The sequence below is a fragment of the Corvus hawaiiensis genome, chromosome 1, assembly GCF_020740725.1.
Source record: "Corvus hawaiiensis isolate bCorHaw1 chromosome 1, bCorHaw1.pri.cur, whole genome shotgun sequence".
NCBI lineage: Eukaryota > Metazoa > Chordata > Aves > Passeriformes > Corvidae > Corvus > Corvus hawaiiensis.
This window is the reverse complement of record NC_063213.1, coordinates 93299524-93322337: the sequence shown is the minus strand read 5'-3', so window position 1 is coordinate 93322337 and position 22814 is coordinate 93299524. Positions and strand designations below refer to the sequence as shown.

General features: G+C 59.3%; 2 protein-coding genes across 4 annotated transcripts in view; one reads left to right on the top strand and one right to left on the bottom strand.

Moving 5' to 3' along the window:
* Positions 1-6068, bottom strand: part of GPATCH8 (G-patch domain containing 8) — a 56429-nt gene extending 50361 nt beyond the window's left edge. The window contains exon 1 of one of the 3 annotated variants that reach the window (XM_048314134.1): positions 5962-6068. In XM_048314134.1, the coding sequence (XP_048170091.1) occupies positions 5962-6006 (45 nt within the window). In that variant the 5' untranslated portion in view covers positions 6007-6068. The remainder of the gene's footprint in view (positions 1-5961) is intronic. The other 2 variants (XM_048314175.1, XM_048314108.1) reach the window with 2 other exon arrangements.
* A 10538-nt stretch (positions 6069-16606) lies between these two features.
* Positions 16607-19038, top strand: FZD2 (frizzled class receptor 2). Its single transcript, XM_048314088.1, has one exon. The coding sequence runs from the start codon at positions 17202-17204 to the stop codon at positions 18873-18875; it is 1674 nt and encodes a 557-aa protein (XP_048170045.1). The 5' UTR covers positions 16607-17201; the 3' UTR covers positions 18876-19038.
* Positions 19039-22814: the final 3776 nt, after the last annotated feature.

Below are 22814 nucleotides of genomic sequence, written 5' to 3'. Positions count from 1 at the left end.
TATATGCCTTCACATAAGAGGACACAGCACAGTAATGTGTGCTTTGGCATAGCAGAGAAGATCAGCTAACAGCTGAAAATAAAAAAACCTAGAAGAAATATTAAGGAAAATGCAGCTTAAAATGGCTAAACTACCAGAACAATCTACAAAGGAAAATGTTCCCTATCACCAGTTGTCTTCAAGGGAGAGATATGGCAGCCAAACACAAACTCCTGGACTCAGAACTGGGCCAAACAATGGGAATTGAAAGTGATACCTGGATATTTAAAGCCATCATCCTAATATTAACTTCTGGCTTTAAAACTCTGAATGGCAAAAATCTCAAATTAACTGCCCATGGAGCTGCTTGAAAGGAGAAAGTAGCAAGAATTACTACAGGTTTAAAACCATGTGGTAGGAGAAGAGCTTCTGTCAACTGAGGAAGTGCTGCCCTAGAACTGTAGCAGTGCTTTTTATCAGATGAGCGCCTGAAGCTCCACATTCCCACACAGCGGGTGGCAGGAGCCTGGTTGGAGGGGTGGGTTTTATCTCAGAGGGGGTGACTCAGAAGAAGCTGAGGTAGCTCAGCCATTGCTTGTGGGACTGCAGGATAAAGTGTTTCCTTTCCCATTCACTCGGCCTCAGCAATGGAGAACACTGGTGTAGGAGAGGAGTGACAACACAGACCGCAGGAAGGTCTGTATAAAATTACCTCACCACCTGAGTCCCAGAAATCCACACTGAAGTTCAGATCCTCCTGTGATGTTCTAAAACTGGAACCAATACTATTTGATCTACTTTAGAACACACTTCCCCCCAGTCTTCTCTGCCCCTCCTTGCTCACACAGGGAGGTTAAAAAAAATCAGTCACAGTTCTGCTGTTCCTGCTTTGCTCAACTGAGAGGTCAGAACGTCCTGCCAAGGAGGTAAGAGCTGTATTCTTCCTGTGCTGGGCCCACACCGGAAATATAACCTGAATTGAATGATAAACTGAGATCTCTAAACTATACTAAGAGATCTTTTAAAATCTCAGATTAATCCTTCAGTTAGGAAACACTCCATGGAAAAGGCAAAGGCTGCCTCCTGACTGCTTGCAGCTACTCCCGCCAAAGGCAAATTCACACTCCAGGATCTTGGATCAGTTGAAAGCTCAGCGTAACAGATTTTGCAGAGATTCCAACCCTCATTCCCCCGCATTAAGTTTTTCTTTTCCCAATTAGTAAAGGCAGGCAGAGAAAATGACCCTCTTTATCTCTCTGCAGCGCAGACATCAGCTCCCTGTGCCACATCGCCCTGAGCAGCTGGGCCTGCTGAAGGACATGAAAATCAAATGCACTTCCCTGAGGCAGCACCTGGGAAGTGAATTGAAGCTGCAGCCATGGCCACACTCATTAGGGATGGATTCTAAACCTCCTTGCTGCCGGCCCAGCTGTCCGGTAAAGCGCTGCCTAAGCTGCTTGGGAACAGAACTTATCCCTGACATTCTGCCAATTAAAAAGCATAAAATCCCCCTGCCAGCAGTGCTCAGCTCAACCTGCTGGAAGCAACAGGGCCAGAAGCACAGTGATGTGCTGGCTTAGCTCTTCAAATCCTTTGTGGAGGGAAAGAAAAAAAACACCTATCTTCTTGGAATTAGCAGGAATACCCAAGCTGAGGTTCAGAATGGCCACACTTCCACCCAGCAGAGAAAACCAAGCACAGTTCTTCCTGCTGGGTGGAAGTGTTATGCCATTGTACAGACTACACAACACCAAAAAACCAAGAGACAGAACAGCCTGTGTTCCGTCTGGCTAATGATGCCAGTAAGTGCAATGTACGTAGGAAGAGGAAATTATTGTACACATAGACACATATGGCTGGTAATATTTCTGCTTCAACAATGAAAAGGAGAAAAATGCAGCAAGAAAACATTTTCTCAACATCTGGGAATAAGTGGGAGCACCACTGGATTTCAGCGAGGGAGACATCCACAATATTTATTCTTTGAGTTTGCATAGCTGATCTGAAGAATAAAATCATTGCAAATGCATAAACAGCACTAAAAATATATATTTACTTACTGCAGCAGTTTCATATGTTCATACAGATTTCATGAATGCTCCTACAATATTCTGTTAGCACCATTTACAGCTATTGTTTGGAACTCCTCAAAGTTACGGTGGTTCCCATTTGTCTCTGCCAGGGAAGCCCATCAGTCCAGGGGACAGTGGCACAGACAAGTGACAGAGCCTGTGACAGACAAGCTCCCCAATCCTTTGCCCAAACGACTAAGCTTGTCAGGAGCCCAAAAATAACAGTTCTTGTATGGAAAATGGAAAAAGCTTGGGATTTAATTGGATGAGCCACTCAAGAGTTCACTCGCCACTGCAGAGCATAGAAGAGAGGATATCCCTGACCTTCCTTCTCTTGCCTTTCTCCTCCACTAATCCATTTCCCTGTCCAAGGCTCCCAAATGAAGCCGTGTGCTGGCCTGGTAAGGGAAAGATCCCCATCATAGGCAGAGCACAGCTCAAGGCCTTTCTCTGGAGCTGCCATCAGGTTCAGCACCTGCAAAATACACCAGGGGCCTTCCGACTTTCTCTAAGGTTTCAGAGCTTAAAGCAAAAGAGGAAGAGGCTCTAAGCCTTTAGTGTGGCTTCTAAAGCTACAGAGCACAGCAACAGCACAACAATCCTGTGAGGAAAAACCCAAGGGCTGCCTAATCAGCTCACTGCAGTGATATCCTCCAGTGCCATTCCTGCTTCTTTGGCAACTTCAACTTGCAAACCATCCTTAGCTTCGAGGTTCCTTCCACCAAAACACAGAGGAGTCACAATAATTTCAGTGTATACAAGCTTTCTCCTCTCCCTCCACACCACGACCTTTATCCTTAGGGATATGTATGACCTTCTTATCCTTACACACGCCACTCTTTTCCACAGGGCTCCTCCTTATAACTCCCTGGGAGGAGCATCACTCCCTCTGCAGCTCTCTTCATGCCCACCACATCACTTTGGCTGCAGCTATGGGAAGATCCCTCACTCCCACTTATATCTCCAGTTCTCGGCTGACCTCTCTGCCCAACAACCCTTCTCTCCTCAGCACTTTTCCATGAACTTCAGACCATGGATACCTTCTCTTTCTCAGCTGATTTAGGTCCTTCCTTCCTGATTTTCCTGCAGTGCTGTATGTTTCCATTCCTGTCTCTCCTGATGGCACTGATCCTCCTTCAGTCAGGCACAGGGGAGGGAAGAACAGCTCCCAGCAGCTCTCACCTTTAATCCACTTTTCTCCAGCATATCAGAAGCTCAGAAATCCGAGGATCACCTCTGCTAACCCTGTGCTGCCAGCTCTCCCTTGCCTACAGTGCTCAACTTGCACTCCTGCCAAACTGATCCTCCCAACCCAGACTCTTTCCAGCTTCTCTCCAGAAAGGCAGCTGATAACAATAATGAGAACTCTGAAATGATTTTTTTTCATCCAGTGACTTTTCCATTAGCCACATCACTAATCCCAAGATATTTGCCTTTCTTCCAAACAGCTAAAAGCGTAGGTTTGACCTACGCCCTTTACTCCTGACCTTTTGTTTCTCTCCCTCTCTCCAAACTGTTACACATCCCTTCACTCTGAGGAGATCACAAATAGATCACCCCATAACAAAACCCAAGAGATCTCCACAGCCTCCCTCCCCATACTGCATCCATCCCTGCTCAAACTGTAATTTTAGAGCCTGTCTCCCTCTGGCCATGCTCCCTGGGACTCACCAGCCTGGCAGGGACACAGGGTCACATCTAGAGTCATCTGCTCCAAGGACAGAAATTTCACCTGCCAAAGAACTACAACTGTGTGAAAAGGGCATCCCTAACACCAACAGAAACACTCCTGGTTTTGCTGTATTTGCAGACCGGGATTTTCTAGACAGGCACAAGCAGGTATATTCTTACCTATGGCCACAGCAGCCCTGCAAATACCCAGCACAGCGAGCATTTCCTGTATTCCACAGGAATTCCTGTATTCCTCTTATAGCTCAAGCAATCTCTGTCTAAATACAGAGAAGAAAATTCAAAAGTCTTCTCTGGAAGTGACTTCAAACCTTATTTTCCCTTCTTCTTCACCTAAAAGCTTTCCTTCATCAATAGACTATGGAAAAACTGTTAGATTGCCCAGCTGTGAGGGTAGGTGCACAGACCCTTGAGCTCCCAAAATTCAGCGTGACCTTGTCCCAGTCCCCCTCGGATCATCTCTTCCACAGCTCACTCTTTTCACCTTCAGTCCTCCACAAGCCTCAACCAGCTCCAAACTGCTCTTCCCAGGGGACTGATTCCACTTTTCCCTCACAGGAAGCTTTAACACGAAATAAAATGTCTCTCTTCTCCCTGGCATATTTTCAGGCAGGGAAGAACAGAGCAGTGACCCTTCCATAAAACCAAATCCTACCTTTTTATTTTTCACTCTAGTCTATGGGAAAGACAATAAAAGCCTGGTACTTAGCACAGAGAAATTCCAATTTAGAACAGTGCCCTTTTTTAAAGTCAAGGGGACACAGGGTTGTGACTTGAGTTATTGTCCCCTGGCACACTCAGCAGCTTCCAAGATCTCGGGATCGGGTAATGGAGCCGAGTTTCCTCCCTGACATCACCACACGTTCCCCCTGCGTGCCCAGAGCCACGACACAGTAACAGGTTTTGCCACTACAATTAGTTTTCTTGCCATGGGGTTTCCCCATAAAGGGACAGGAACAAGGACATCCAAAGGCAAATGTGGACACGACTGCAGAGCTCGTCCATTCCCGGGGCACAACCACAGTATTCAACCTGGTTTAGGTTCCCCCTCTCTCCCTTACCAAAGGATTACAAGAAATGTGTTTTCAAGCCCAAGATCTGGCTCGCTCCACTTCCTGAAACACAAACTTCAAAGCCAAATCAGACCATTTTAGTGTTAATTATGGCTCATTTCTTCATTTAAGGAAATGAAGGATGCAAACGAGCCTATGTTTGGGGCTGTGGCAGGAGCCAAACCTCCATCCTCAGAGCAGGCGATGCCAATAGTGCACACAACCACGCTGGTATTTATTTTCTTATGTGTTCTAAAACAGTTTAATAACAATTTTTGAAGTCTGCACCCCTTATAACACCCAGAACCAACATAAGTTAGTCACTCCTGGATGTCCTGACTGCTTCCAAGACTGCACCTTAATGCCAGATTAAGCAGAATTACGCAAGCTCCACATTATAAAAACCCTCCCAGGTCTTTGGGTGAAAGGCCCAAGTGAGGATGAACAGCACCATTCCAACTCCAAGCTTCCGAAACAAGGACCCACAGAACAGCTCATCCACGGCTCTCCTCGAGCAGCGTTATCCTCGCTCCTTTTGTCTTCCTTTCTAACCCCGAGACTCTCTCGGGCTGAAGTCAGAGAACAACATGTCATTGTTCAAGCTTAATGAGTCAACGTTAATTTTCCCATTGTTTATTTAAACCCCCTTTAAAACAGCATCAGTGGCGTTAATTACGTTGAAATACTGATGTTTTGTTGGGGGGCCGGGTGTGAGAAGGAAGAGGCGTTTTCCACAGAGAAGCGGGTCGCTGGCAGATGTTCGGACGGCGCGGTGCGGATCTCGGGGGGAGTGATCCGACCCCTCACGGGGAAGTGGGTGATCCCCTCATCAGGGGGCTGGTTCCCTCACCGGGAAGGGGCCCAACCCCTCACGGGGGTGGTCGGTCCCATCGCAGGTGGAGGGTTGATCCCCTCACCGTTCTCCCCCGCCGGGTCGGCCCCTCGCCGCCGCCGTCGCAACACGCCACCCGCTGTCCCCCGCCCCCGGGCCGCTCTCCCCTGCCGCGGGTCACCTTGACAGCCAGCCCCGGCCCGCCGCACTCCCCTCTGTGCCGCTCCCCGCCGCGGCGCAGCGCCGGGCCCGCGCACAAAGCCCCGGCCGGGGGGGGGAGGGCGACCAAGCCCGGCCTGAGAGACCGCAGTCGCGCGGGGCGGCGCGAGGGAAGTACCTGGAAGTCCCTGTCCTCGTTGAAGCGGGAGAACCTGTCCGCCATTTCGCGCCGGCCCAACCCGGCCCGGCCCCGCTCCGGCCGCCGCCGCCTCCGCCCTCAGCGCCGCCCGCCTGCACCGCCCCCGCCGCACCGCGCATGCGCCGCCCGCCGATCACGTGCGCAGCAAAGCCGGTCACGTGATCGGCAACGAGGGATTCCCTCAACACGGCGCCACCGTGCGGAGCGGCGGAGAAGAGCGGCTACTGGAGCGGGGCCCGGTGGGGCGGCGGCGGCAAGACCGGCCCGCAGACAGCGACACGCCGGGGGTCGGCACACCGAAGGGACGGAACCGGCTCGCACGGCCGGCCGCGCCCTCAAGGCTGCGCCGCGACAGGTCACGTCCCGCCGAGCCGCGCTGCGCGTCTGGCTGCAGATAGCAACGCGCATGCGCACCCCGGCGGCCAATGACAGCGCGAGCGACGACACGCGCGCGCCCGACAACCAATGAGGGCGCGGGCAGCGCACGCGCGTGCCTAGCAGCCAATTAGGGCGCGAGCTGCCGCGCAGCGCGGGGCCCCCTTTCCCGCCCCCTGTTGCGCGCATGTGCAAAGCCGTCGCACGGCGAGGGCTCGACCCGGGGAACGGAGAGCGCGAGCCCCGCTTCAGCGTTCCCGCCCTCCCGGCTCTAGCCAATGGGAGCTGCCCCAGTCGCTTGAATGATAGTCGTGCGAGCCAATGGGACCGCGGGCTCTCCACCGCCTCCCGGTGTACGCCTCGGGCCGTGCCGCCTGCCGGGGCGGCGCATGCGCAGAGCCGGTTCGGCGGGGCCCGCGCGGGGGTGGCTGAGGGCGGCCCGGAGCCCTCGGCGCTGGGAGCGGCCCCGGGCCTGGGGCGAGCCCTGACGGGGATAACAGTGCCCGCGCCCAGCCCTGAGGTGGGGGCCAGCACAAATCCTGAGGCGGATCGCGGTACTCAGAGCCAGCCCCGCGGTGCAGCCCAGGGCCCGGCGGAGCCGTGCTCGTGTCCCTGGCTCGTGCCCCGGCCCTCCGGCCGGGCTGCAGGAGCCTCTCCTCGTCCCTTGGTGGGAAGTGTGTGCCCGGCTCGTGCAGCCACAGCCGTCCTTCTCTGCAGTGGCACAGCAGCAGTGCCGTGGGCAATACCGGGGGGCTGGAGGCCGATGCTAGATTAGGGGCTGGAGTCTCCGTCTGGTTTTGGGATCGGGATCGGCTCTAGGATCTACATCTGGGTCTGGATTTGGGGGCCAGGGCTGGCGACCTGGGGCTGAAGGATGGATTTGGGGGCCTTGGCTGGTTTCGGGGTCTAGGTCTGGGTCTGGATTTGCGGGCTAGGGCTGCGTTTGGAGTCTGGGTCTGGAATCTGGGATCTGGGTCTGGGTCTGGATTTGCGGGCTAGGGCTGCGTTTGGAGTCTGGGTCTGGAATCTGGGATCTGGGTCTAGCTTTGAGGTTTAGGTCTGTGTCTGCAGAGGTCTCTGCTCCTCCATCCCCCAGCACAGCTGTCACCAGCTGTCCCTGAGCACAGTGCCGTGTGTCGCCGGCCCTCTGCCCGCCCTGACAGCAGGAAAAACGGATCCCATCTGTCTCCATTCATTCCCTGCTTTCTTTCCCTCTCTCCGCAGCAGCCTCTCTGCCCGGGCCCTGCTGCCCTCTGCCGCCTGTCAGGGCAGGCTGAGGGAGAGGAGTTCGGGATCGGGGCTGGCTGCAGTGTGTTCTCAGTGCCTCCATGTGCCACCACACCTGGCCCTGAGCGGTCACCTGTGCCCTGCGCAGCGAGGCAGCGAGTGCTGAAGCAGTGGTTGTGCTTTCTGCTCCACGGGGTAGCTCTAGACTCGATCTGTCCTTACAGTGAGCTAGGCTGGCCTGTGCTGCCAGAACTCCTGCGTGGAACATGTGCCTCTCTCTTGTTAGGAGGGAATGTTATGCTCAGCCCGCTGCCCCACCGCAGCAGCCCTGTGGGAATGCCCCCAGGATTGCCTGGAAATTAAAACCTCCCAGGAAAGGGAGGTTGTGGATGCCCCAAGCCTGGCAGTGCTCAAAGCCAGGTTGGGTCCAAGGCCTTGAGCAACCTGCTCTAGGCAGAGGTATCCCTGCCCATGGAGGGGGGGTGGGACTAGATGGTCTTTAAGGTCCATCCCAACCCCTTAACATCCTATGATTCTAATTGTGGCTCTCTCCTGGGACCAGCCAGCCCTGTGTGCTGAGAAGGACTTGCTGGCTGTGGCTGGGACCTCTGCATTGCAGGGTGGCTGTGAGAGCCTTTGCTGGGCAGAAACAATCTCGAATTTCCTCCTCACTGCCCTAAGAAAGTCGAGTTGATGCTCTGCCTGTCTGCTTTGCTCAACGCGCCACAAAAGCCCCAGAGTCCCATGTCAGGTCTGTGGTCCCCTCCTTGTCCTCCCAAAGCACCCAGCTGGGTCCAGGTGGGCAGGATTGGACTGGGACCCCTGCCCAGGGAGTGTGGCCATACCCTGTGGAGCAGCCCTGTGGGTGACTTGGTCAAATGGACACAAGTGTCCTGCACCCTTGGGCCCAGTGCAGGGGCTGTGCCCACAACAGGGAGCTCCTGCCCCACCCCGGCGGTCACTGGGACCCCCACCCACCATGGGGTGCTGGGCAGACAAGGCCCTGCAGGGAGATGGGGCTGTGTCAAGGTGGGATGAACCTGGAACAGGGAATGTGGGTACTCCTGGGGAGGGTGGCAGCCCCCTTGGCAGGACCCAGCTGGGGTGGTATCCTTTGCCCCATCTCAACATCCCCCCCACCCCGCTGGGTGCACAAAGCTGGTGCTCATCATTGCCCATGGGTGGGGGGCACCCAGCCCTGCCTGCCTGGGCTTTGGGAACCTGGCACTCCAGGGGTGCTGAGGTCAGAGCAGGGGTGCTCTGGGGGCTGGGTGCCCACAGTGCTGCCCAAGGCCTCTCAGCCCTGCTTGTGTCCCTTGGTGCCATAGGGGTGAGCTGGGACAGTCCCTGTGGTGCCCGAGGGGCACAGTGTCCCCAGCGCAGGGGACCCCAGAGCCCAGCATGGGCAGAGGCCCCTCTCTGCATCCACCAGGGCCCCTCTTCTCTGGGGCCCTCTCTGGGCTGTGCTCCCCAGCCCTGCTGCCACAGGAGCAGGAGGGAGGCCAGGAATTAATGCTCCCCCCTGCTTGGCAGGGCCCCATGCCAAGGGCCTGTGCTGCTGGGGACATGTGCTCACCAGGACCTGTGGCTGTTGGGGGACACATCTGCCCCACTCTGGTACCCTCTAGCCTGGAGGGACTGGCACAGGGACAGCTTCGTGTCCCACTGGGCACAGGGACAACTCAGTGTCCTTGTTGGGAACAACTTCATGCCACTGTCTGACACAGGGACAGCTCAGTCTGGGCACAGGGACAACTCTGTCCCCATTGGGCATGGGGACAGCTCAATGTCCCTATGTCAGCTCTGTGCCCCCACTGGGCTGGGGACAGTTGGAATGGCTGTGTGACACCACAGAGTGTGACACTTCTGGTCGCGCTGAGCCCACTCCACCCTGCAGGGGTGTTTGGTTGCTGCTGGGGGACAGATGGGCACTCAGGGGACCCTGAGAGTCACCAAAGGCCAGTGGCATGGGCTTACTGGTGTCCCCACACCCAGCCCTGACACAGGAGGGTATAAATAGCAGCTCTGTCACCTCCTGTCACATGCCCAGTGCTGGCAGGTCCCCTGCCCCCAGCCAGGGGCACAGCTGTTCCTGGGAGAGGGAGAGATGGCCAAGGGGGCACCCCATCCCTCCTGTGCTTCCACCATAGGGGCCACCCCACAGACCACGAACAGTTCCCAGGGAGCACCCAGGGGTCCAGGCTGTTCCTGTGGGGCATCACTGTCACTGCCCTGGGAACACAGACCCCAACCCAGCATGGGGACAGAGCCGAGATGGCTGTACCATGCCCATCCCCACAATATGGGGTCCCTGCACCCCATGGGGACCCATTGCCAGCTCCAGGTGCTTCCCTGGGAACTTATAGGGCATTTCCAACCCCAAAGCAGGCCAAAAAGGGAAACTTCCCCCCCCCTCCCCGATCCCACACGCTCCATGGGCAGAAATGGTAACTGCGGTCCCCGGGTGGCTCTAAAAATACCCGAGCCCTGACAGTGACAGCTGCAGCCGGGCCAGGGGGACCCGCAGGGGGGCCGGGGCTGGCAGCCCCGGGTGTCCCCTCCCTGGCGGGACAGCCCTTGGCGCTTTCCACACTCCATTTCGGGGACCCCCCAGGCTCTCGCCCCGCTGCCCCCGTGTCCCAGCGGGACGGTGCCATGGGGCAGCGGCCGTGTGCCCGCTGTGCCCACCCCGGCCGCGCGGCCTGGCCGCCGGCACGCGGCCGTCACGGCACGGTGGCAGTGGCGCTGGCCGTCCCCGGCCTCCCCGAAGCCCCTAATCCATCTCTCGCAGCAGGAGATGCCTAAGCTGCCTTTTCATGCCGGCTCCTCCGCGCGCGGCCTCGCGCGCTCTCAATGCCGGCGCTGGCAGGAGATGTGTCGGACAAGCCGAGGGGATCCCTCCCCCGCCAGCAAGGTCAAGGTGTGCTTAAGCCACTTTCCTCTGCGCCCGCCCCGGCGGGCTCCGTGCCCCGCCGACACCGGGGGCGGCTTTGGGGGACACCATGGCATTGGGGTCTCACCACCCCGAGGGATCCAGGCAGCCAGACCCATATTGTGGTGGGGGCTCATCCCCCCAGCTCCTCACGGCCACTCTCGGGGTCACTCGCCAGCTCCCTGGTCCCAGCCAGGGACCCTCTGTGGTTGTTGGCTAAAGCTGTGCCCACTGCCTACCAGGCTGCCCCCAGGGCTGGGGCACCCCAGGGCTCACCCCACAGGTGCCCTAGGGCTTGGCTCACCCCACACGCACCCCAGGGCTCACCTCTGCCTCCCAACCCCCTGTGCAGTGCTGCTCACAGACCCCTCCCACCCACGGAGCCACTGCAGAACATCAGACCAGTTTAGACCAGTACAAACCAGGCCTGAGCACTACTCTGCCTAGCCCACAGGGTAGAGAGCATGTGTGTGTGTGTGTGTGTGTGTGTGAGAGTCTGTGTGTTTGTGTGCACACGTGTGTGTGTGTGTGTGTGTGCACTGTGTCTGTGTGCACGTGTCTGTGTGTGTGCACTGTGTCTGTGTGTGTGCACACTGTGTCTGTGTCTGTGTGTGTGCAGTCTGTGCACACGTGTGTCTGTGTGCACTGTGTGTGTGTGTGCACTGTGTGTGCACTGTGTGTGTGTGTGCACTGTGTGTGTGTGTGCACTGTGTGTGTGTGCACTGTGTGTGTGCACTGTGTGTGTGTGTGCACTGTGTCTGTGTGTGTGCACACTGTGTCTGTGTCTGTGTGTGTGCAGTCTGTGCACACGTGTGTCTGTGTGCACTGTGTGTGTGTGTGCACTGTGTGTGCACTGTGTGTGTGTGTGCACTGTGTGTGTGTGTGCACTGTGTGTGTGTGCACTGTGTGTGTGCACTGTGTGTGTGTGTGCACTGTGTCTGTGTGTGTGTGCACTGTGTGTGTGTGTATTGTGTGTGTGCACTGTGTGTGTGTGCACTGTGTCTGTGTCTCTGTGTGTGTGTGCAGTCTGTGTGCACACGTGTGTGTCTGTGTGCACTGTGTGTGTGTGTGCACTGTGTGTGCACTGTGTGTGTGTGTGCACTGTGTGTGTGTGTGCTGTGTGTGTGTGCATTGTGTGTGTGTGCATTGTGTGTGTGCACTGTGTGTGTGTGCACTGTGTGTGTGTGTGCACTGTGTGTGTGTGTGCACTGTGTGTGTGTGCATTGTGTGTGTGCACTGTGTGTGTGTGTGCACTGTGTGTGTGTGCATTGTGTGTGTGCACTGTGTGTGTGTGCACTGTGTCTGTGTCTCTGTGTGTGTGTGCAGTCTGTGTGCACACGTGTGTGTCTGTGTGCACTGTGTGTGTGTGCACTGTGTGTGCACTGTGTGTGCACTGTGTCTGTGTGTGTGTGCACTGTGTGTGTGTCTGTGTGCACTGTGTGTGCACACGTGTCTGTGTGTGTGCACTGTGTGTGTGTGTGCACTGTGTGTGTGTGTGCACTGTGTGTGTGTGTGTGCACTGTGTCTGTGTGTGTGTGCACACGTGTGTCTGTGTGCACTGTGTCTGTGTGTGTGTGTGTGTGCACTGTGTCTGTGTGTATGTGCACTGTGTGTGTGTGTGCACTGTGTCTGTGTGTGTGTGTGCACTGTGTGCACACGTGTCTGTGTGTGTGCACTGTGTGTGTGTGTGCACTGTGTGTGTGTGCACTGTGTGTGTGTCTGTGTGCACTGTGTGTGCACACGTGTCTGTGTGTGTGCACTGTGTGTGTGTGTGCACTGTGTGTGTGTGTGCACTGTGTGTGTGTGTGTGCACTGTGTCTGTGTGTGTGTGCACACGTGTGTCTGTGTGCACTGTGTCTGTGTGTGTGTGTGTGTGCACTGTGTCTGTGTGTATGTGCACTGTGTGTGTGTGTGCACTGTCTGTGTGTGTGTGCACTGTGTGTGTGTGTGCACTGTGTCTGTGTGTGTGTGTGCACTGTGTGCACACGTGTCTGTGTGTGTGCACTGTGTGTGTGTGTGCACTGTGTGTGTGCACTGTGTCTGTGTCTCTGTGTGTGTGTGCAGTCTGTGTGCACACGTGTGTGTGTGTGCACTGTGTCTGTGTGTGTGTGCACTGTGTGTGTGTGTGTGCACTGTGTCTGTGTGTGTGTGTGCACTGTGTGCACACGTGTCTGTGTGTGTGCACTCTGTGTGTGTGTGTGTGTGTGCACTGTGTGTGTGTGTGTGTGTGTGTGTGCACTTGTGTGCCCGCTCATGCCCATGTGTGCAGGGCCCCCGCAGTGCCCGTGCCCAGGACCCCGTGTCACTCCTGTTCCCTTGGTGACAGACCCCCGTCCTCTGCTGGCACCTCGCGCCCTCCGCCAGCCAGGGCCTTTGTGCCTGGTTTTAATTAGAGGCTCTTAAGTGTGAAACAAAGCCGAGGGCAGGGCCGGGGGGCCCTTCCCTTCCTCTGTGCTCCTGGGGGACCCCCAGGATCCCCGTCCTGCCTGGCATTGCCTGCCACAGCCCCTCCATTCCCCACTTCTGCTCCTGCCATCCTCTGTGCCCATCCCTAAGGGACACGAAGTGCAAACTGGTGCTGCCAGTGCCCCCTCAAAGTATAGTCCTCCAGACTGGTGGTGGCCACCAGCCCCGCATAGGGCCATGTGTGGGGCCTGTGCCAGCTGTGGTACTGCCCCCAGTGTCACCCCCAGGCCACCTGACCAGAAAGAGGCCACCAGCCTGTCGCTGGGCTAGGGTGCTGCTGGGGGTCCAACGGCCCCCATCCTTGGCCTTGATGGGTGCAGGGAGGACCCCACAAGCACCCTGGCACCTCATGGTGCTGGAAGAATCCCAGGACAGGGGCTGCATGGGCACCATGTCCTCCTCCACCAGGGACATGGGAGCCACCAGCCTCTTGGAGGTGGTGGTACCCATGGGCCTCCCCCTTGGGTGCTGGGAGCAGAGGACTGGAAACACTGGGTGCCCACCAGCCTCCCCCAGTGCTGTACTGGGATGAAGTGAGGGTGGAGCAGTGGAAGGATTGGGAGTCCTGGGTGCCCCCCACCCTAAGCAGCTCTGGGAGGACATGAAGGGGAGCTGGGTTTAGCCCCATACTCCCAGTAAAGCCCAGTCTGGGCAGCACCCACCCTCTCCCACTGGGTGCAAGCATTGGTCGTTGTCTTCACAGTGTTTCCTGCACCCAGGATACCAACCCCAGTGTCCTCTGGGAAGCTTTGGGGAAGGGGCAGCACCCTCTGCCACCCCTCATGCCCCTGGCAGGGCCTGGGGATGGGGCTGGGAGCCTGGTGATAGGGACAAGTGGTATCAACAGGATTCCTTGGCCACTCTGAATGTCCCTGTGAGGGGACACCCCTGAGCAGGCAGCACCCCCCTGGCTGCCTCCTTGGGGTGTCCCCTGACACCCCCAGCCCACCGAGGGGTTCCTTTCGGGGCTGACTGGTGGGTCTGCTCTGGGTTTCGCCCTCCCGAGGAGGCCTTGGCACCCACTTTAAGACGAACCATGTCCCTGTGTGTCCCCGGAGGCTCTGGGGACCCTTGTCCTGAGCCACCACTACCCAGGAGGACAGGGAGCACTGAGACAGCCTCTGCAACCCCCTCTGGAAGTGAAACCCCCCCATCTCCGGAAAGAAGCCAAAATCCGAAGTGTTTAGGAAGCCAAGATCCACGTGGCTGTGCAGACACCCCTGCACCTCTCCGTCCCTGTCCCTGTGGGCCTGGGGGACACGGCGGGGGTCACCCAACCAGACCGTGCCGCCACAGGGCCGAGAGGAGCAGCGGCCGGAGCAGCCGCCCCGCGTTCCCGCTGCAGCCGGGGAGCGGGAATGGGAGCGGGAACGGGCCGGAGGCAGCGCTGGCCGAGCTCCGGGCTCCGGGCTCGGCCCCCGCCACCGGCGCCGTGCCAGCCCCTCTCCGCCGCCTCCCGCCCGGGACCACCGGACACCCACCGACCCCGGCCGTGCCCGGGCACACGGCGGGGCCCAAGGGCAGCACCCCTGGATGCCCCATCGGGGACAGCCGGCCCTGGCTCCCATCTCACCGCCTCACCCCACAGCAGCCCCGGAGCCTCCGCCAGCCCCGGGAGCGGGGAGAGCCCCCGGCAGCCCCGCGGGGACACCCGGCACGTCCGGGCCGGGGAGGCTGGCGGGGAGGGGGGCCCGGCAGCATCGTGTGTCCCGTCTTTCCCCCCCAGGCTTTGATTTTGGAGCCCCCCCCCCCGCCCTTCCCCCTCGGCCAGGAGCCGCAATGGTTTCAATTACGCTCTGAAAGGCGGTGGGGCCCCCTCTTTTCACGGCAGCCCGGGTCTCCTGCTCACAACAAAAGCTTAAGTTACAGGAAAGGGAGAGAAAGGGAGGGAGGACGCGGAGGGAGGGAGGGAAGGGGGCTGCCAGAAGCCCCCCAGCCCCCCAAAACGGAGCGGACGGGGGCAGGGGGCTGCCCACCACAGCCCCCCAGCTGCCCTCGCCTTGGGAAGGGCAGCCCCCCATCCTGGTGCTGAAATTTGGGGTGATCGCCCACAGTTTCTTTTCCTGATGAGGGTCTCCAGTGTGTCCCAGTCTCTCCCAGTGTGTCTCAGTCCCTGCAGTGTGTGCTTGACCCCCCTGGTGTGTCCTGTGACCCCCCTGTGCTTGACCTGCCTGTGTCCCAACAGTCTCAATGTGTCTTGGATGCCCCCAGTACAGCCTGGGTCCCCCTGCTGTGTCCCAGTGTCCTCCACACTCCACTTCCAGTGTTTCCCCAGTGTGTTCCAGTCCCCCCCAGTGTGTCCCAGATCTCCCCAGAATGTCCTGGATCCTCCCAGTGTGTCCTGGTTCCCTCCAGGCATAGCCCTGTCCCCCTCTGGCACGTCCAAGACTCCCCTCACAGTGTGTCCCAGTCCCTGCCAGTGTGTCCCAGCCCCAACGTGTGTCCCAGTTCCCCACAGTGTGTCCCAGTCCCCCAGGCCTCTCCCACTGCCCTGTTTTTGGGGACAGAGGTTCCCTTCACCACAACCTCAGTTGGGGTGGGAGGTGTGGGACTGGGGAGAGGTAGGGCAGGGTACGGGATGTTTCCCACCACGCCCCACTGATTTGGGGACGCCCCTGGCTGTGCAGGGGCCTTGTGGGGGTGCAGCACCCCAGGGTGGCCATGGACAACCCACAGGGTGGTGGCACTGCCTGGCTGACACCTGGGGACAAGGGATGTTGGGGTCGATGCACCCCTGTTCTGGAGGCCTCCAGCAGGGCATGGGAGCTAATCCTGCCCCACTGCACCCTAAAGTGGGACCTGGGGGCAGTGGGGGACCCCCTACAGCATGTCAGGAGGGATGTGGGTCTTAGGTGGGAGGAGAAGTCCCACAGGTCATGGTGGGGGGGTTAGAGGACCTGAGGAGTGCAGAGGGGGCACAGGACATGGAGGGAGTGCAGAGGCCAGAGCGGGGCGAGGGAACACGGCGGGGCATGGAGGGGACACAGGGGACAGGGGACACGGGAGGGTGCCGAGCACTCGGGGGGCACAGGGTACATGGGAGGTGCGGGGGACAGGGTAGGGGCACAGGGCAGAGGTACAGTGGACACGGGGGTTGTCAGGAGACGGGAGGAAAAGCAGGGGAGACGGGGGGAAAAGCAGGGGACACGGGGGAACACAGGAGAGCAGGGCACACAGAGCGGGGACCAAGGGGAGACGGGGCACGGGGGGGCACAGGGGACACGGGGGGCAGAGGCCACAATGTGGCTTGCGGACACGGGGCACAGGGGACACGGGGGCACAGGGGACACGGGAGGGCCGTTTCCCCGCGGCCCCGGCCCGACCCCACCCGCGGGGGGAGTTGGGGGAGTTTGCACGACTCGGAAAAAGTTTGCGGGGGGGGGCGGGGGCGGTGACCCCCGGGACGGGGCGTGGCCGGGCGGGCGTGGCCAGGGTCGGCGGAGGCGTGGCAGCCGTGCCATTTGAATGTGATTGGCCGAGCGGGCGGGGCGGGGCGAGGGGGGCGGGGCGAGGGGCGCTGGCCCCGCCCGGCGGGGACGCGGCGCTGCCCCGCACAAAGGCGGCGGGAGCGTCTGGTGCGGCCGCTCCGCTCCCCGCGCCCCGGGACCCCGGCACTCCCCGGCACCCCCCCGGCACCCCGTCGGCACCCCCCGGGACCTTCCTCCCGCCTCCCTCCCGGCACCACCGCCCGCCCGCGGCTCCGGGACCCGGCACCGGGAGCAGCGGGATCGCCAAGTTCGGGCAGCGAGAGCAGCGCCTCGGAGCACCGGGAGCGTCTGGTCCGAGCACCGGGAGCGCACGCCCGAGCACCGGGAGCCGTCCCGCCGCGCACGGTAGATCGAGACACCGGGAGCCGTCCCGCCGGGCACGGGGTAGGGCGGGCAGCGGGAGCCGTCCGGGCAGCGCCGGGTACGGGGGATCCGGGCACCGGCAGCCGTCCAGGCGGGACCTGAGAGCAACCAGTCGCCGGGGGTCGTCCAGCCAGCAGCGGGCACGACAGAGCTGATCACTGGGAGCCGTCGAGGCAGCACCGGGCACGGCAGATCAGGCCACCGGGAGTCATCTAGGCGGGACCCGAGTATATCCAGTCACCGGGAGTCGTCCAGGCAGCACCGGCCACGGCAGATCCGGTTGTGGGAGCCATCCGGGCAGCACCGGGCACGGCAGACCCAGACGGGGCACCGGGCACGGTAAATCGGGGCGCACGGCTCGGGGCACCATGGGCCCCCCCGGCGTGCTGCCCGCCCTGGCCTGGCTGCTGGCAGGGCTGAGTGTGCCGGTGCCGAGCCGGGCCCAGCTGCACGGCGAGAAGGGCATCTCCATCCCCGACCACGGCTTCTGCCAGCCCATCTCCATCCCGCTCTGCACCGACATCGCCTACAACCAGACCATCATGCCCAACCTGCTGGGTCACACCAACCAGGAGGACGCGGGGCTGGAGGTCCACCAGTTCTACCCGCTGGTGAAGGTGCAGTGCTCGCTGGAGCTGAAGTTCTTCCTGTGCTCCATGTACGCGCCCGTGTGCACGGTGCTTGAGCAGGCCATCCCGCCCTGCCGCTCCATCTGCGAGCGGGCGCGCCAGGGCTGCGAGGCCCTCATGAACAAATTCGGCTTCCAGTGGCCAGAGCGCTTGCGGTGTGAGAACTTCCCCCGGCACGGCGCTGAGCAGATCTGCGTGGGGCAGAACCACTCGGAGGACGGCGGCTCGCCGGCGCTGCTGACCAGTGCCACGCCGCTGGCCGGCCAGGGCACCCCCAGCGCTCCCCGCTATGCCACCCTTGACCACCCCTTCCACTGCCCACGGGCACTGAAGGTGCCCAGCTACCTCAACTACAAGTTCCTGGGGGAGAAGGACTGCGCGGCGCCCTGTGAGCCCACCCGTCCTGACGGCCACATGTTCTTCAACGAGGATGAGATCCGCTTCGCTCGCATCTGGATCCTCATCTGGTCTGTCCTCTGCTGCGCCTCCACCTTCTTCACTGTCACCACCTACCTGGTGGACATGCAGCGCTTCCGCTACCCCGAGCGACCCATCATCTTCCTCTCGGGGTGCTACACCATGGTGTCAGTGGCCTACATCGCCGGCTTCGTGCTGGAGGAGAGGGTGGTCTGCAATGAGCGCTTCCAGGAGGACGGCTACCGCACTGTGGTGCAGGGCACCAAGAAGGAGGGCTGCACCATCCTCTTCATGATGCTCTACTTCTTCAGCATGGCCAGCTCCATCTGGTGGGTCATCCTCTCCCTTACCTGGTTCCTGGCTGCCGGCATGAAATGGGGCCATGAGGCCATCGAGGCCAACTCCCAGTACTTCCACTTGGCCGCCTGGGCCGTGCCGGCTGTCAAGACCATCACCATCCTGGCCATGGGGCAGATCGACGGGGACCTGCTGAGCGGTGTCTGCTTCGTGGGCCTCAACAACATCGACCCTCTGCGGGGCTTTGTGCTGGCCCCGCTCTTCGTCTACCTCTTCATCGGCACCTCCTTCCTCCTGGCCGGCTTCGTCTCCCTCTTCCGCATCCGCACCATCATGAAGCACGGCGGCACCAAGACAGAGAAGCTGGAGCGGCTCATGGTTCGCATTGGGGTCTTCAGCGTTCTCTACACCGTCCCGGCCACCATCGTCATCGCCTGCTACTTCTACGAGCAGGCGTTCCGCGAGCACTGGGAGCGCAGCTGGATCAGCCAGAACTGCAAGAGCTTGGCCATCCCCTGCCCACTCCACTTCACGCCCCGCATGACTCCCGACTTCACCGTCTACATGATCAAGTATCTCATGACTCTGATCGTGGGCATCACCTCCGGGTTCTGGATATGGTCGGGCAAAACCCTGCACTCCTGGAGGAAGTTCTACACTCGGCTCACCAACAGCAAGCAGGGCGAGACCACGGTGTGACCCCCCCTGGCCCTGCCGCCCTTCGGCCTGAAATTTTTTTGGGGGGGGAGGGGAGTTATTATATATTTTTTATTTTTAGATTTATTAACGTCTAAGGGGTGTCTCTCTTTCTCTTTGATTTTTTTTTTTTTTTGTAATTAAACCTGTAAATAGCATTTGTAAATTTAATGATATATTTCTATTTAAAAATGTGAAAAAAGAGGGGGAGAAAATAGGACAAGAGGGAGGGAGAAATAGGAGAGAAAGGAGGGGGGAAGAGGGGAGGAAAAAGGAAGAAAAGGGAGAAAACAGTAGAAAAGGGAGGAAAAAAGGGAGAAAGGGAAGAAAAAAGGAAAGGAAGGAATAAAGGAAGAGACAAGGGGAAAAATGAGCAGGAAAGGGTGAAAAAAGGCGAAAAGCGAGGGAAAAAGGGGAAAAAGAGGAAAAAGGAGGAAAGGGAGGAACAAAAGTGGGAGAACGGGGAGGAAAACAGAAAAGGGCAGGAAAAAGAAAAGGGAAGGAAAAGGAGAAAAAAAAAAGGGAAAAAATAGGAGAAGGAGAGAAAAGAGAAAAAAGGAGGGGAAAAGACGGGAGAAAAAAATGAGGGGAGAAAAAGGATCGGGGAAAAAAGAGAAAGAGGTGAGAAAAGGGAGAAAAAAGAGGAAAAAAAGGGAAAAAACACTGCCGAGCCTGGGAGAGGACCCTCACCCCCCTGCTCGCCCCTTCCCGCTCCATCCCGGCTCCCCCCAGCCGCTGCTCCGCCGGCCCCTGGAAGAAAGGGTGAAAGAAGGCAAAAACCCCAATAAAAAGCCCATTTTTCTCGCTCTCCTTTCGAAATTCCCCAAGAAAGTGGATTTTTTTCTTCCCCACCCCTTTGCTCCCACGAGACCCTGAGCTGGGGCTGCCCCCGCCGGGGGCTCTCCCTGGGCCCCCCCACTTGGCCGATGACTTTTCCTCCCAAATCGTTTTTTGAACAACCCTTCACAAATACAAATGAGTCAAAAAAAAAAAGCCAGATTATTCCCAAGGGCTTGTTTTTTCCCCTCAAAAAACCCCAATAATTAAGTTGTGGGGGTCCCCATGGATTCTGCCGGGCCCCCACTTCCACTGCCCCGTGGGGGTGAGCCAGCGTCTCTCTCCAGCTGGAACAAAGTGCTTTGAAAGTGGAAAAAAGAGGTTTTTAACCCAAAAAATGAGGAATTTTCAGTTTGCAGTGGGAGGGGGGGCCTCTCCTGTGCCCCCCCCCGGGAGGAAATAGCTCACATTTTCTCTGGGATTAGGGGTTTGGCTGGGATGGGCCCCCGATCCCGAGGCTCTGGGGAGAAGCGGGTCCTGACTCCGGTTCGGTGTCGGGATTGGGGGATGCTGGAGGGGGGATGTAAGGGAGTTTCAGCTGGAGGGGGACAAGCTATGGGCGGGGGGGGGGGGGGGGGGGGCGTGGAAGGATGGATTTAATCAGCTGGATTTAATTGGAATGAAAAAAAATACTCTTCCCAAAATGGAGAGGGAGACCTGGCCGGGAAGCGCTGGCCCCAGGGGTGCCCCAAAACCAGCCCCAGGGAGCCTCAACACTTCTTGTCTCCCTCATTCCAGGGGATTTGGGGATCCCTGGAGCACAAAGCGGGATTGTGGGGGCATTGCACCATTCCCCTTCCCCCAGCAAAGCCCGGGAAAATCCCCAAACCCCCTTAAATATCCCAATCCCGCGATGAGGGCGAGGCGGGAGCCGAAGGGGTTAAGGCAGCGCCTCTCCAGCACATTTTGGAAAGGAAAAACTCTTTGGATCCGGTTTAATTTTCCAGCGATGACTTGGAAGGGGGAGAGAAGAGGGGGAGAAACTTATCCAGGGCTTTTTTTCCCCCCGTCCTCTGTGGTTTGGAGAAGGAGTTTGAGGGTCGGGCTGGGCCAGTCGGGACCCCCCCAGCACCCCCTTGGCACCCCCCAAGGCGCCCCAGCACCCACTGTTACCCCACCCCCCACCTTGGGAGCCTCTGGAAATGGGAATTCAAGCGGGGTGACTCCTGCTGCCTGTTCTGGTGGTGGCATGGGTGGGACGAGCCTTGGCCATGGGGTGGGGGGACCCCCCCTGCGCCCCTGAACCCCTGCCCCAAGGGTGCCACTTCAGGGGGGTCCCCCTTGCCATGGGGGTCCCGGGCCATATCCAGCCCGGGCTCTGGGTGCTTTGGCTTCGGGGTGCTACCCTCGGGGTCCTGGCTCCTGCTGGAGGGTCTCACTCCCCAAAAAGCAGCTCCCCCCCCCCCCCAAGGCCGCTTTGTTTTGCGGAGGCGAAGCGCGGCTCACGGAGGACGGGGGAATGTAAACTCTCCACCCAGGAATGCAGGAGCTGCGAGAGGAGATTTTTTTAAAAGGCTTCATGTCCTGGCTTTGGAAGACAGAGCTGGGATCTGGGATCACCGGGGCTGCTCCTGGGCTCCAGGGGTGCCAAGGGATCTGGGGGTTCTGGGCACCCCACGGGCAGTGCTGGGACCTGCTGGGGGTCCCTGTCCCCCTCCCCGGCCCCACAGGCTCCTGTGATGGAGTTGGAATAGGAGGAACTGGGCCATGTGGCCCTTTCCAAGCAATTTTTTGGGGGGGGTCGGAGGTTTTTGGCTCTCAGGGCTGTTTGAGGCCCAAGCAGGAGGATCTGGAGGGTGTCTGCAAGCAGCGGTCAGCGCACGTCCCCTCTGTCCCCTGCTCTGTCACCCCAGGGATGGGGCACCCCAAAGATGGATCTCTCTGGGAATGGTCACCTGAGGGACAACTAACCCTGGCTACAGGTCACCCTGGGAATGGGTGACCCTAAGGATGGGGAGAGATCACCCCAAATCCAACTAACCCCAGCGATGGGTCACCCCATGTCCAAGTAACCCTGGGGACATGTCACCCAGAGAATGGGTGCCCCCAGGGCCCACTAACCCCGGGGACAGGGACAGGGGACAGGGACCTCTGCTGAGCACGGCTGTCCCCAGGCCGGTGGCTCCCATCCTCCTCTTCCCCTTTTAAGCCAAGTGAAGAGGGAGCAAACGCCAGCGGCTCGGGCCGTGTCCCCGCCCGGCCGTGCGGGGCTCCTTTGATGTCCCCTAATGAGCCCCGCGCTGTTTTCACAGCTGCCACCGCCGCGGGAGTCAATTAACACCCAAACCCCTGCCCGGCCTGGCCCGGAGCACCCGCAACTCATCACACCAGTGCCACCAGTGCTCGCGGGGCTCGTGCTGCTGGGGATGGGGACAGGGGTCGGGTCAGCAGTGGGGTGACAGCACTGGACTGTCCCAGCACAGGGACAGTCCCGGGTGTGAAACCGCTGCAGGGAAGGGAGTGAAGGAGGAAGGAACTGGGAGAAGGATGGGCCAGGGGGTGTCCCCAGCATTGGTTGTCCCAGTGCTCCTGGGACTCAGGCCGTGGTCACTCCTGTCCCCTGCTGCTGGCTGTCCTGTCCGCTGGACCATGGGCTCCCCTGGCCACAGGCTCTCCTGTCCCCATATCCATGGGCTCTTCTGTCCCCTGTCCTGCATGGCCCCTGTCTCCTGGGGCTGTCCTGTCCCCTGTCCCCATGGCCCCCAGGCTCTCCTGTCCCCCGACTGTCCCTTTCTCAGCCCCGGGTGACAATTCCCTCAGGTCAGTGGGATGCGTCTCCCCTGTCCCCTCCCCTGCCACTGCCCCTCTTGTCCTGCTCTCCAGCAGTGACCCGGGGGTGGCACAGGGAGGTGACAGGGCGCAGGGATGTGACGAGAGACATCTCTTTGCTACACTTCACGTGTTCCCATAATCACTTGGCATGACAGGTCCCGAGGCTTTGTGGGGACATCTCTGGCTGTCCTCCCCTTCTGGCTCCGTGTGCCTTCACCCCCACGGGGACAGAGCCAGCAGGGACCCAAGGGACCAGCACCCAATGGTGCCAGCGGGCCCCCGGATGTCCCCCCGGCCCCGTTGTCCCCCCCGGGCGGGCGCTGGAGCGGGATC

Bases quoted from the DNA above. Each gene is read 5' to 3' on its own strand.
- FZD2 (XM_048314088.1), top strand. From the start codon at position 17,202: ATGGGCCCCCCCGGCGTGCTGCCCGCCCTGGCCTGGCTGCTGGCAGGG.